The sequence below is a fragment of the Tupaia chinensis genome, unplaced genomic scaffold, assembly GCF_000334495.1.
Source record: "Tupaia chinensis unplaced genomic scaffold, TupChi_1.0 Scaffold139757_1, whole genome shotgun sequence".
Classification (NCBI taxonomy): domain Eukaryota; kingdom Metazoa; phylum Chordata; class Mammalia; order Scandentia; family Tupaiidae; genus Tupaia; species Tupaia belangeri.
The window spans coordinates 4,317,095-4,331,361 of NW_006199637.1; the positions used below are offsets into that span (position 1 = coordinate 4,317,095).

The 14,267-nt window shown below is 52.1% G+C and overlaps 1 protein-coding gene across 3 annotated transcripts in view; it reads right to left on the bottom strand.

Annotated features, from left to right (window-relative positions):
* EFR3B (EFR3 homolog B) overlaps window positions 1-14,267 on the bottom strand; it is a 111,702-nt gene that overhangs the window by 13,675 nt on the left and 83,760 nt on the right. Inside the window, exons 7-18 of one of the 3 annotated variants that reach the window (XM_006162217.3) lie at window positions 13,903-14,037; window positions 13,420-13,498; window positions 12,073-12,178; window positions 11,694-11,855; window positions 10,596-10,707; window positions 10,238-10,289; window positions 7,251-7,423; window positions 6,421-6,496; window positions 5,779-5,940; window positions 4,161-4,292; window positions 1,506-1,573; window positions 324-451 (exon numbers count right to left, since the gene is read on the bottom strand). In XM_006162217.3, the coding sequence (XP_006162279.1) occupies window positions 324-451; window positions 1,506-1,573; window positions 4,161-4,292; window positions 5,779-5,940; window positions 6,421-6,496; window positions 7,251-7,423; window positions 10,238-10,289; window positions 10,596-10,707; window positions 11,694-11,855; window positions 12,073-12,178; window positions 13,420-13,498; window positions 13,903-14,037 (1,385 nt within the window). Of the gene's footprint in view, window positions 1-323; window positions 452-1,505; window positions 1,574-4,160; window positions 4,293-5,778; window positions 5,941-6,420; window positions 6,497-7,250; window positions 7,424-10,237; window positions 10,290-10,595; window positions 10,708-11,693; window positions 11,856-12,072; window positions 12,209-13,419; window positions 13,499-13,902; window positions 14,038-14,267 lie in introns of all 3 variants that reach the window. The other 2 variants (XM_027765800.1, XM_006162216.3) reach the window with 2 other exon arrangements.

Sequence of the window (14,267 nt, forward strand, 5' to 3'; positions counted from 1 at the left end):
AGTGAAATAAATTTATAAAATATTTTTTAGGCAGTAAATTGCAAGGGTCTCACCCAGGACCTCTGGGACAGCACAGCACAATGGCGCCTCCGCCCTCCATGGCCAGGCTACCTCATGGGCTAGCTGATGCAAGAACCCTGCACTGGGGAGGAGTGGAGGAACTGGAGGATCTCCTCATAAATCCTGCTGTGCCTTTCAGCCCCGTGTGACAGGTGAGATGCCACAGAAGGAGATTGAATGGCCCACAGATCCCTTATACGCAAGCCCTTACCTGGCCAGGAAAAGACAGAGGCAGGCCAGGAGTGCTGGCCCATAGCACGTACCTGTCAGCTGGGGGATGTAGGGCAGGGAGAGCCTGTCAGCGTTGTAGCCGCTGCCCCCCAGGACCTCGCTGATCTTGCTCTGGCGGAAGAGGAACTCGATCACCACTCCATCAAGATTCTGAGATAGCCTGGAAGACAAAGGAGGGCAGAGGTGAGTCAGGGCTGTGGGTGACCAGAGTGATTTCCTAATGACTTGTTATGACGGAAATAACATGGTCGTCAGGCAAAATGAAAGAAGCAAAAGGAAAAGAAAACTGCCCACAGTCCCTTTTCCAGAGATAGCCACTATCTCCACGTTGTGTAGAAATCCTCCAGTCACACACACTTAGGCACACGTGTGCACACTCATACATGCACCCCCCAACACACACACTGCTCTGTGATCTACTTTATTCACCTGTCATATAGCATATTTTATTTCACAGGATTCTTCAAAAACACCACTGGTGCTATTTACCAGTTACTGAATACATGACTGGGTCATCATTTGTAAAGCTATCCCCTACTGTTGGATATTTTGTTTTTTCTTTCTTTTCGAGATTTTTTTTTTTTTGCTATAGGGCCTGTGTACTTGCTAGAGAGAGAGAGAGAGACAGAAAGCAAGAAATCACCCCCCAGGGGGGATGGCCAAACCACAATCCCTTCTCCTCCATCCTCCTCTTGGGATTTTGGACACGCACACACGCTTGAATCTCAAGTCGCCAGGGCCTGGACTCAAACTGCAGTTGACTACATGGGAGTCCAGTGCCTTAATCACTATGCCACCTGCTGGTCCTGATATTTTGTTTTTTCAAAATACCTTTCCTAGAGTTCCTCTGAGGCTGAAGCAGTCATTCTGGCCTCGGCCCACGTGACGATCTGAGAATGTCGCGTGGACTGACATCAGGGGCTTTCCAGGAATGACTTCTCCAGGAAGCATTTCCCCTGGGTTGGGCTAGAGCTCCCACAGGTTGCATCACATACTCTATCATATAACCACAACAGGGCTCAACATCCTGCTTATGACATGGACTGTGGAAACGTAGGAGGTCAAACTTCCCCCCGGCCTTCTGCGTCCCAGACAGAGTCTGCTTTCTGCCTCTGATTCCACAGAAGCCTCAGCTTCCTGGTGCAGACCTCTCCTGGCCTCAGACTGCCCACCTGCTCCCCCTACCTGCATGGCAATCCTCGGCCACTCCTCACCTGGGCCTCTCCACAAACACGTCCTCAGGGAGCATGTACGGCGCCTCCTTTTTCCTGGTTTCTATCACCTGGTGAGAGGAAGACTCACATGATAAGCGGGGCCCAGCAGGGAGGAGCCCAGAGGGCAACTGAAGGAGCCCCCACCCAGGCTCAGCTTACTCCTCTCCCAGCAGAGTGAAGGACTGGTGGGCTTTGAGTGAGGGCCCTGGTCAATGTGACCCGAGAGCAGCCTGGGAAGCCAGGCAGCCTGCCCATATGGTGGCTGTCAGTGACACGTATGCATCAGGTGTCCTCCAAACGCAGGGGACTCCACCCCTCAGGGCCTGCAGCTCTCGCTCCTGCACCCCCTGCATTTTCTGTGTAAATGTGTAGAAAGAGCACAGTCCCACCCTGTCCCACCCCTGGGTACTGTGATACTCGGGACGTGGCAAAACATCCTGAGGGACAGTGTCTTCTTGACCTTTCCTCAGTCTCTTTTGTGAATGTTTGACAAGGAAGGTGGAAGTTACTACGGTGGTGTTAAGTGGGGGAGACAGCTGGCGTGCATGAGTGTGCAGGAGACAAGCTAGAACCATCCCACGGTTTGAATGAAGAAGGTAACCCAGGCGTTCTTGCACTCACTGATTAGCCAGAGGCTGGGAGGGTCCTGCCTCCCTTGGGGTGGTCTTTGGCATAGTGACATGGCACCTCACACACACCCAGGGGAGCCAAGATCTGAATTTTTTTGTTTGCTTTGTTATTGTATGTATGCAAATATTTATTTAAAATTTTTAAGAATTATTTTAACTATTTGTTATTATTATTATTTTCCAATTTGACGAGAGAGAGAGAGAGAGAGAGAGAGAGAGAGAAAGTAAGAAAGGAAGCCATCAGGTCTGGGACTCAAACCATGGTCAGTCATGTGGGCGTCCAGTGCCTTTAACCACCACACCACCTGCTGGTCCCTTGTTAATTTTTAAAAAGAATTATTTATTTCATCATATTTATTAATTCGTTCTTTTATTTATTTATTTATTTATTTTTTAATTTGACCAGAGAGAGAGATGGAAAGTGAGAGAGCAAGCTGCCAGATCCGGGATTCGAACTGTGGTCAGCCATGTAGGAGTATCCAGTGCCTTAACCACCACAGCACCTGCTGGTCCCCTTTATTTAATTTAAAAAAAAAATTTCCAGAGGGTGCATGTGCTCACCAGGGAGAGGCAGAGAGAAGGGGAGAGGGAAAAAGCAATGGGGCATAGCCACGCTGCTATCCTTTCTCCTCCATTTCCCCATCCTGGGCACACACTCCCAATGTGCCTGGTATGTTCTTCAAGCTACTGTGGGTAGGATCTGAACCATAGTTGGCTGTGTGGGATCTAGCTTCCTTAACCACTAGGCTACAGGTCTAGCCTGCCACTGCATTTAAAATTAATCTCAGACACCATATTGTTCCAGCATAAATAGTTTGGTGTGTTTTTTAAAATCTTTCTATAATGACAGAACATTTGGCCATTGACTGGGTATTAGGTAATCCCAAGGAATTATTGATAATTAAATTAGGTATATCAACAGCTTGCTAATCATGAAAGGAGCTACAGATGTTTTTTAAGACACGAACACTGATATTTATAGGGTAAAAGTACCCCATAGCTGGGGTTACTTTTAAAACAGTCCCTGGAAGAAAAAGGGCAGAGAAATTAAAAATAATAAATAAATTTAGATAAAATAATTTAAAAAGGAAACAAGGGGAAGGGGCCAGCAGGTGGCGTGGTGGTTAAGGCGCTGGACTCCCACATGGCTGACCACAGTTCACGTTCTGGACCTGGCAGCTTGCTTTCTCACCTTCTCTCTCTCTATCTCTGGTCAAATTAAAAATAATAAATAAATTTAAATAATTTTTTTAAAAAAGAAAAAGGGCAGAGATAAAAGCAAATGTGGAAAAGTTTTCTTGACTGTTTAACCCGCAGGAGAGCCAATGGATGTTCGCTGCTCTACCTACATGCTTTTATAGCATTTGCAAACTTTTGGAGCAAATGCTTTCCTGACGTAGCTTTGGCGCAAGTGATCTGAGGGGTGGAGGGAGAAAAGGGGCTGGACGTGGAGGGGGCAGTAGCAGGTCAGGAAGGTATAGATCAGGGCTCCCCAAACCCCTCATGAATCAGTACTGGTTTGTGGCCTGTTAAGAACTGGGCTGCACAGCAGGTGGGCAGAGGGCTAGCAGGCAAATCTTCCTCTGTATTTACAGTTGCTCCCCATCGCTGGCATTACCATCTGGGCTCTGCCCCCAGTCTGATCAGCAGTGGCATTAGATTCTCATAGGAGCGTGAGCCCTGTTGTGAACTGCCCATATGAGGGATCTAGGATGCGTGTTCATACACCATCCCTTCCCCACACCCCCATCTATGGAAAAGTCATCTTCCACAAAACTGGTCCCTGGTGCCAAAAAGGTTGGGGACCACTGGTGTAGAGAACACTCCTCACACCCAACTGCACCCTGCTCTGTCATGTCACCCAGGAGGAAAGGCTGCCTCCATAACTTCTCACCATTATTACCTCTTAACTCCAACCCTTCTTCCCTGAGACTAAGCACAGGACTAACGTAATAAAGGAAAAGTTGTTGTTCCTGCAAAGTCCATGTCGAGGGCCTCCTGGTGCACAGGATGGGGGGACACTGACCTCGTGGATGTGCTGACAGAAGGCAGGCACTGTCGTGAGCTGGCTGATGAGGTTCAGGTAGGCCGCACCCAGCGCGTAGAGGGCACAGCGGTTGTACACAGGCAAGTTCTCTTCATTGACCTGGGCCACGTCCTGTGGTGACATGGATGGGCCTCTGGAGTTTTAACTGATAAACCATGCTGCCGTCTCTGCCCCCCCCCAACCTCCCCTCAGTCTCTGTACAGATGGTTCACTTTTCCATACTCAGCCTTTTCAGCATGTGCCCCATAACTTCCTGGGAGACAGAGCCATCCTCATTAAAGGAGATAGGAATGGTCCCTAGAACAATCCATGAGCTGGAAGGCTCTAAAATACTCACTGAACTTAGCAGCGAGGCTCTGAGTTCCCCATCCTGCAGTTGTAGCTTTGGTGACCTTTACTGTCCAAACACTTATCATTGCTCCCACCACTAGGATGCAGTCTCCCTCACTAGAGCTGATTCTGGGAGGGTGGGGTTGGCTTGTTAAACAGGGGTTATTATTATTATTATTTTTTAATTTTAAAAGAGGTTTTTATCGTAGGGCATGTGAGCTTGCTGGAGAAAGAGACAGACAGTGAGAAGGAAAGTGAGAAATCACCCCCCTAGGGAGATGGCCACATCACAATCCTCTCTCTTTCATTTTCCTCCTGGGATCTTGGGTCTACACAAATATGCATCCAGTGTGATTTTCAAGGTACTGAAGTCTAGGACTTGAACTGTAGTTGGCTGTGTGGGAGTCCAGTGATGTAACCACTATGCCATTTGCTGGCCCCTAAACTGGGTTTATTAAGTTGAAAAAGCTGTGGGAGTTACTAGGGGATTGGACCCAAAGGACTCCCAAAATCTAGCTCTTGAAGTAAGTAAACGGAAGGAAGAACACTGTAGCATTTAGGTTGGCCAAGTGGGATTTAGCAGAGCCTAGCAGGAGGCCTAAGTCTTCCTATTGCTGAATTCCCAGTCTTGCCATGATTCAGGATTACGATTTTTGCCTAGCTTCAGGACTCGAAAGATTCTAGAATTTGAGGATGAAAAACCCACCCTGATTCTCAGTATCCTCGGGAGTATCTTTCCCACCAGAAAGACTGTGAAAGTCTCAAGCCCTGTCTAGTGCCCCACCAGCTGCCTTTGAATCATGAAGGAGGCTTGTTAAATACATGTCTCCTAGACTTGGGAGACTCTGACCTACCAGTTCAGGGAATATGTATTTTGAACAAGTGATCAAGGCGATTCCAAAGCACAGCTAAGTCTGGGAACTTAGAGGATCTTCAGACAAGTTTGTTTTGGGATCACTTAGCGTTTGTGAACTCCACTTTGGGAATCCTTTGAATCTTATTCAGATTCTGCAAGGGACTTGAAATACAAGGGGCTCAGGGGTATTTCTGATGATCCTCTTTTGAGGCTGTGTCAAAGCCATGAATTCAGCATTCTTTGGAGGTTCCATGGCTTAGGGTCTTTATGGGAGAATGGCCAATCAAGAATGCACTATTCCTGGGCTCCAAAATAATGGGTAAGCAGTTGCTGCTCAGTACTCTTATCAGTGTTGGCCAAAACAGCCCCCTCCCTGAGCCTCAAGGCCTACGTTCACCTGGACAGCCCCACCTGCACAGCCAGCACCAGGCGGATGAGGTCCACCACCACCTCCTCATTGGCCAGCTCAATGCTGATGAGCGCCAGCAAGCCATAGAGCGCCTCGTAGTGCTTCTGTAGGTTGGTTTCTTCTTTGCAGCTCAGGTAGATGTGTCTGTAGAGCTGCTGGGAGTGCTGGGAACCGAGCAAGAGCAGGGAGGCCATGGTGGGTGGGTGGGGATAGGTGGGGCAAGGAGAATGGGGAGGAAGGCCAGACTGAAGGGAGTGGGAGGGCTGTGTGCACCCGTCTCCCCCACTTGGGAATGAGATGCCATTAAAGCAGACTCTGGTGAAAGTGGACACAGAAGAGTGCCTATTAGGGAAGGAGGGGTCCCAGTGAGCCCAGCAACACATCTGCTGCCAAAATCCAGTCTTAGGAGCAGGACACCCAATGGCCCTGGACTGTATCACCAGGGTTGTTCTCGGCTCTGGCCTCAACAATGAGTATTGACCTGGCTGACCTTCCTCATAGGGGCAGCTGGTCAACCTTCCCAAGTATGTCCATTAAGGGAGGAGGCAGGCTCTTAGGCAGTGGTCAGTAGGGACTTGAGGCAAAAATGTTGGAGTCCACAGGCTTGGCCTAGGTCCCCCATGTCTTCAGCTACCCTTACTTACCTTCTTCATGAAGACGGTGTCCTGTCGGGAGCACTTGTCCACTTTGAGCTTCAGCACAGAGATGTCACTGAGGGTACTGGGCAGGAAAAGGAAGCAAGGGCCCCTTTAGCCCTGTGTGAGGCCAGCCCAAGCTGACTGGGCTCTATCCTGATGTCACTGGTTGGTTCCAAAGCCTCCCAATGCTTCTTGAACCCTGGTTCTTAGCTCGATCTCCACTTTCTGTCAAACTCTCACATTCCTTCCTTTTCTCTTACAGCTTGATCCTGATTATTTCTTACTCTCCATATATTTTTTTTAAGAATTATTAATTTAATTTTATTTATTATTATTTTGAAATTTCATTATAGGTCATGTTCACTCTCCATAGAAATAGAGACAAAGACAGAGAGAGAGGGAAAGTGAGAAAGCAAGTCTCCAGGCTGGGATTTGAACCACAGCCGACCACATGGGAGCTCAGTGCCTCAACCACCATATCAACTGTTGGCCCTCCTCCTCTCCTTATTACTTACCCCCTACCAATCCTCTCTGACTCTTCTGACAACATCGCATCCCCTCCCTCCCCACTACCTGAAACTCCCTTTAGCACATGCTCTCTATCTCTCAGATCTCCAGTATCTCCAGCCCACCCTGCCCCCACCAGCACAGGTACCCTTTGGTCTCTCCTCCCCTGCAGAACTCCAGGTTCAATGCCAGTCAATGCCTCCCTGGTGGATCTCACTGAACATCTGACTTGTCCTCCCACCTGGGTGTGAAACTACTGGTCAAAACAGTCTCTCCTGGGGGTATTAACTCCCCTCACACATCAGCTGGAGGAGAGAGTTGAAGCTCACCTGATGGTAGAGAACTTGTGGCGGTTTCCATGACGATCAATGAAACTGATGAGAATCTCTAGAACGAAGAGACGGATTTCTGCGTCCTCCATGAGGGCAGTGGAGAGGAGGCGGTCAAGGAAGTTGCTGGGCAGGGCTGACATCATGTTGTTGCACTGGAAACCTGTGGATACCTGCAGGGAGCCCGGGACAGGGGTGTTTAGGAACCTCATCCTTCTCGGGTGCAGTGAGAGACAGAGGAGCAGCCAGGAGAAGTTGGGGGTGAAGTCCAAGCTCTCTCCAGACCTCTCCCTGGCAACTTTCCTGGGTGCCACAGGCAGCTTTCTCAAACACTCCCTCATTCCCTAGACCCCCCTACTCAGCTCCGCTCAGCAGATATGTGGTTGGGTGGAGATGGGACATTAAGGTGTAACAAGCAAGCAATGGATGAGCACTCAAGAGAAGCAGGTGCCAGGGAGCCTCTGACATTCCAGCCAGGTGGAGCACCCGCCACCAGCACAATGCTTCCTTTTACTGTTATTATTATTACTATTACTTATGCATTCAGTCACTATACATCATACAGCTTGTAGACAGAACTTATCCAACATAAAACACACCACAGACTAACCCTTTTTTTAAGAGAGATTTTTGTCATCAGGTGCGTGTGCTCGCCAGTGAGAGAGATGCAATGTGAGAAATTACCCCCCCCACCCCACCACCCGGATTGCAGCCCCATCCTCCTTCATTTTCCTCTTGGGACTTTGAGTCCATGTGCACGCACATGTGCCTGGCATGAGTTTTAAGCTTTCAGTCTGGGAAGTGAACCACAGTCGACTACATAGGAGTCCAGTGATGTAACCATTACACCATTTGTTCATCCCACACAATGCTTCCTTAAAAGTGGGACAATCCTAGAGAAGTAGACAGCAGAAGAGCTTACAGCTGGCTGTGGGATCAGTACTCACACAGCGCTCAGACTGGGCAGCGGGCTGTAGGATCAGTACTCACACAGCACTCGGGCTGGACAGCGGGCCGTGGGATCAGTACTCACACAGCACTCAGACTAGACAGCAGGCTGTAGGATCAGTACTCACATAGCACACAGACTGGACAGCGGGTTGTGGGATCAGTACTCACACAGCACTCAGACTAGACAGCGGGCTGAGGGATCAGTACTCACACAGCACTCAGGCTGGACAGCGGGCTGAGGGATCAGTACTCACACAGCACTCGGGCTGGACAGCGGGCTGTAGAATCAGTACTCACATAGCACACAGATTGGACAGCAGGCTGTAGGATCAGTACTCACACAGCACTCAGGCTGGACAGCAGGCTGCGGGATCAGTACTCACACAGCACACAGATTGGACAGCGGGCTGTAGAGTCAGTGCTCACGTAGCACTCAGGCTGTACAACGGGCTGTAGAGTCAGTGCTCACACAGCACTCAGGCTGGACAGCGCACGCAGACAGCATCTGCTTATAGCTCCCAGCACGGGATGGGGGCCGTCTAGCTAAGGCCGGTCAGCATGGAGACACATGCGTGGTGCTGTCAGAACACTCAGAAGCAGCACTGTGTATTTACGGCCCATTCTATGTTGCAAAACGAGGCCTTCGATGATTCTGAATGTCTAGCACCGCCTGCTGGCCTAGCAGTAAGTCTGCTTTCACTGAAGGGGGACGGGGCTGCATATGAGTGTGCCTTAATAAGATGTCACCTAAAGTTATAAATTAGTAAATAAATAAAATGCATAGGTTCCCTTGAGGTTTTGAGCTGTGAGTGTGAGTGAGGCCCTGAAGTCTGGGCTCGTAACAAGCTCCCAGGTGTTCTCGTGCACAGCCCAGCCTAACGCTAGCCACCTCACATCCAGATCACTCACAATGACTACCTTTCCCTCTCCGTGCCTGCCCTTAACACGCCCTCTAGGAAGGGCTCTCTAGATCTAGAAATGCTGCTCCCCATGTGCTGCTCCTTATTTTGGAGCAGGTCTCAGTTTCCCGTTGATGAACATCCAGACTTCAAACTTCTTAGACTGAAGCTGGAAGGTTCCAGGTCCCTTCCCTTCTGAGAACTCTCATCTGTCTCATCTCCATCTACTCTAGCCAGTCCGGACTGCCCCAGCATAGCCCCATACACAGTCATGGCCCCCAACAGTCATTTTTAATTTAATTTTATTAATTATTATTATTATTATTATTTTAATTTGCTATAATCATCAGAGAGACACAGAGTGAGGGAAAACGAGAAAGCAAGCTGCCAGGTTCAGGACTTGAACCATGGTGAATTTTTTGAGAGGTTTTTGCTATAGGGCATGTGCACTTGCAAGAAAGAGAGACAGAAAGTGAGAAATCACCCCCCAGGGGGGATGGCCATGCTGCAATCCCTTCTCCTCCATTCTCCTCTCGGGATCTTGGGCACGCACACACATGCGCCCAGTGTGAGTTGAAGCCACTGGGTCCAGGACTTGAACCGTGGTCCACTACATGGGAGTCCAGCGACATAGCCATTATGCCAATTGCTGGTCCCAGCCCAATATTTTAACAAGTTGGTCGTGGGAAGGTGTCTAGAACAAGGGCTCTAGACTCCAGTGACGGCTGCCAAGATGCTAAGAAGACACTGATGAAGGGAAAGATAGTGGGAAGACCGAGGCTGGTGCAAATGCCAACAGGAAACGGAGGAAAAGGAGCAAGGTGAGTTCCCTCCTTTTTTCCTGGGGGAAAATGGACAGGAACAGTAGATCCCACCTGAAAATGGAAAAGGTTGAAGTGACGGGCTGCCAGTTGCAGATAAGAAACCTTCGTGGGAATTAGAGACAGGCATCCCCCCTGCTCTAGATGCCCAGCCTGCATGGAACGTGGGCTGACTGCAGGCCCCCACTCACCTTCTGGCTGGACACATCTGCGCAGTGCACAACCGATACAGTGGCACACAGTGACCCTCTCTAGGTCCCGTGGTAGGAGCTGCCTCTACAGAGGCAGACCAGGAATGGGGGTAGAAGAGACTCACCTGAAGGAGGGATTTCAGCAGCATAATCTGGGTCAGTCGGTTCCTGTTCTCCCTGAGGAGAGACAAACACACTAGGATGGTGAGGTGGGCAGAGATCCCACACTGGCCTGCTCAGTTCTCCCTCAGGTAAGTTCCTCCACGAGGCTGGCCTTGGTGGATAATCAGAACAGTGACGTCTAGACCCCAGAAGCAAGCCAGGGAATACTTGATCCCCATGGTGGGGATCCAAAGGCCCCAGTAAAGGCCTTGAGACTTGGAGGTAAGAAGAGAAGGCGAGGGCAGAGCCAAGAAAGCTAAGATGGGTCACGGAGAGTGCCAGAAAACGTGGCGGATGGGGCAGGAGAAGGTGGTGGCTCACCCTGTCCTCCCGGTCTCCACGGGGTGGTGCAGGGAAGGCAGCGGGACCTTGCTCATGATGAAGAGGATCACCTCGGAGCGCTGGTACGTGGGCAACGTGCTGGCAAAGGAGCCTGCAGAAGAGGGCAGAGTGCGGGCCCAGGTCAGGCCAGCAGGCCAGCAGATCCGCCCGGGACAGCCTTTCCCTGACCAGCGTGGCAGATGAGGGGCTGGAAGTGATCGGGCCAGAGGGGAACCTGCAGAGGACGTCTGGGTATTTTTGCCTCTGGAGGGTGAGGAGGCATTTGGCAACTTCTGAGGCTCCTCCAGGCTCGGCTTCCCTGTTATTACCGAGGTCGGGGTTAAGGTCAGGGCTCCGGCTGCAGGAGACCAGGATGGAGCTTGTGGGGCCCTGGCTGAGGGCATAAGCCCCGGCTCCTGCTAGACTCCCACTGGTGTCCTACTGGTGCCCGTGGGTAAATCTAGCGTCCAGGACCCTTGGTGGCCTGACCTTTCCTACCTGCCTCCTCCTCTAAGCTGAGGGGACGCTCCAAGGGTACTAGGACAGGAAGGCTCTGACAGTGGTGGGCCTCCTCCATCCTTGGGAGGCAGCCTCAGCCTTCTCTGCATCCCACACGTGCATTTCCCTGGCCTCTCCCTTCCCTGTCTTCCCTTTACCATTTCAGTCCACCTCCTCTCCAACTGCCCAAACTCGGGAACATCAGGCAGGCCTAGTGGAGACTGGGACTTAGGAAGAGCTCGCCTTTGATCTGAAGTCCTGGCCCGAGATCCACGACGTTGTTCTGTGCTCTACGGACCAGCCAGGTCGTGTACTATGAACAAACCCCACTTTTCCAACGTCCTTGATTAACGTGACAGGATGTTTGACAATCCAGCAACTCCCTGACTGATAGCCTCGTACGGAGACTGGCTATTTCTTCCCCCCTTTCTCTGATCTGGGCACTGGTGATTTCTCCAGGCTCCATCGGACCCACCCCTCCCGAGACCCCTGACCCTGTCCCACTCTTGCCCTTAGCGCTGCTCGGCCTGCCTTCGGCCCCGCCCCACATTAGGCCCCGCCCCATCCTGGATCTCCGCCCTGCCCCATCCCGGGCCCCACCGATGGTCTTGATGACGGCCTCCTGGAACATGCGCTCCTCGTGCTCCTTGATGATCTTGGTGCCCAGGCTGATGGCGCCATCGTAGCTCCCCGTCAGGGCGTAGTCGATGCTGAGCCGCAGCTGCCTCAGCAGCGTGTTGAACATCTCCAGCACCGTGGGCCCTGAGCGCAGCGCGGGGAAGACCTGAGCATCACGCCGGGCTGGCCCAGGCCCCTTCCCGCAGGGCTTCCTCTGCTCCCACCTTCCCCTGAGGAAATCTGACTTTTCCACCTCCCAGCGTCCCTAGCTTTTTCCAGGAAGGGAAGGCAGCCTCCTCAAGGGCTGTGCTTGGTCTGGAGAGGTCCCAGGCACTCACTCCCCGGCTCAGGGGTCCCTTACCGACAGAGCCGGTGGCAGCAATGACAGAAGCTTCGGAAAGGACCTCCACGATGCCCGCACGCACCGTGGCTGCGCTGCGGCTGTTGGCGTCCAGGTGGCTCAGGAGCTGCTGGATAACCAGGTGGGAGTGCTGCGGCTGGGGGGAGGAAGACGTGCTGGTCCCCAGACAGCCACCCACGCGGTCCCTGAGCCAGGCAGACCCAAAGGCTTTGGGGCACTGCGGGTGGCAGATATAACCCCTTTCCTGGAGCTCCCCCACCCCCGTGGTCCGACAGCTCAGAGCCAAGACCCAGTGAAGCCTGGGTTCTTGCTGGTGTCCTGGGTCCTTTTACTTTGAATGGGCCAAAGACTCCTTTACAAACACTGTCTTCAAGGCCCATGTGCTGCAGTGCAGTAGGCAAGTGCCCTGCCAGGTTGGATGCCGCAGGGCAGACTCTGGTTCGATCCCTGGGTGGGCCTGAAAACATGCTGGGTACATAGGCTAGGGCACAGGGTCCCCAAGAGCTGGAGAGTGAAGGAAAGGGGGCTGTGACGTGATGGGACCCTGTGGAGGGTGCTTTCCCTCGCTCTCTCTCCTGTGCATGCATGCTCACGTGTGTGTGCGTGTACACACACACACACACTATCATCAAACAATGTAAAAAGATTGTCTTCACTTTCATTTTACCCTGCCCCAGGCCTGACTGGCAGGGTCACCATGAAAGGCCCTGTGATTTAGCCGGTGCTGCTCAAGCATGGCCAATGAACGGGCACCAAAGGTCCGCGTGATACTGGCTTGCACAATCAGTGTGGAGAATACGTGTGTGACGGCACCTCAGCAACCAAGGCTGGGGGTGCTAGGCTTGCATTGGGCAAGAGTTTATCACTTACATTAAAAAACGAATTGCCAGAAGGCACATGCCAGAGAGACAGAGAGAAAGAGAGAGAGAGAGAGCCAGAGCGAGTACCCCTCATGGGTGACAGCCACACTGCAGTCCCTTCTCCTCCATTCTTCTCTTGGGATCTTGGGCACGCAGTCACATGCACCCAGTGTGTTACTTGAGCCCCTGGATCCAGGACTCCAACCGCACAGTTGGCCATGTGAAATCCAGCTGCCTTAACCACCAGGCCATGGGCGGACCCCATCACTTAATTTTTATAGGGATTCTTTTTCATTGTGTTTCATAAACACAATGGTCTGTGGTGTTCTGGAATGGAAGGAAACTGGCCCTTCTCCACGGCTAGCTTAGGCAGCACTGGCTTAGACAGTAAGGGGCTTAGGAGATGTCCTGGAGGACATCTGGCTTTCTACAATCAGTGCCATGTGCTGCTCCCCGAGGTGCCCTTGGCCCAGGGCAGCCACCGTACCTGAATGGAGTACATGATGATCTTAAAGCAGCGGATGGCAAACACCTTGGGTTCCCAAAGAGAGTGGTTATCCAGGTGGCTGTGGGGGAGACATGGGGGACAGCTGTGAAACTCGAGATCCTGCCAGCCTCGAGGGAGAGGGACACCCCGATAGCCCCTGTACAGCGTCCAGGTAGGTGAGGGGGGTTTACAGAGGTGGGGATGATGAGGGACCTGGCCAGTCCTGGTCCCTGAGTTGGGGAGGTCATGACCCGGGCTCTGTAGCTATGGCCACGTGGGTGACACTGGGCACCTTGGTTCAGCTTTGGGTGGACCGCGTGCTCTCCCCAGCCTCACTTGGCCATCGTGTGGCGGCTTCTGCTGTCATCACTCAGGGAGCACATGCATGGACCTTTGGCCGTGCCACCACACCTGTGAATGTCCTTCCCCTCTCTGAGATGCTGGGACCAGAGCCAAAGGCTGGGCGTGTGGTGGGGCACTCACATGAGGACAGGCTTGATGGCGTTTTTGATGTTGCCAAAGGCAGCTCGGCCCAGCAGCTCCCGTAGGCACCGCTCGGCCAGCTCTGCCGGGTTCTCCTTTTCCTTCTCTGGAGCTTGGAGGGGCGAGGGAGACCGGCTGTGGGAACACAGAGCCATGTGAGTCAAGCAGGGAGTGCCAAGACGGGTCAGGCTCGGGGACCTGGTTTCCACACTTCCCCTATGAAATGCAGACGTCGGACAGCAGGAACCTGCCGTTGGCTGCTCTAGGCGATGGGAGATGATGCGGTTGTCAGGGGTCAAGGTGGATAAAGAAGCTGGGATTGAAGGAAGGTGGGAGAGACAGCGCTGCTTTTCTGAAAGGCTGAA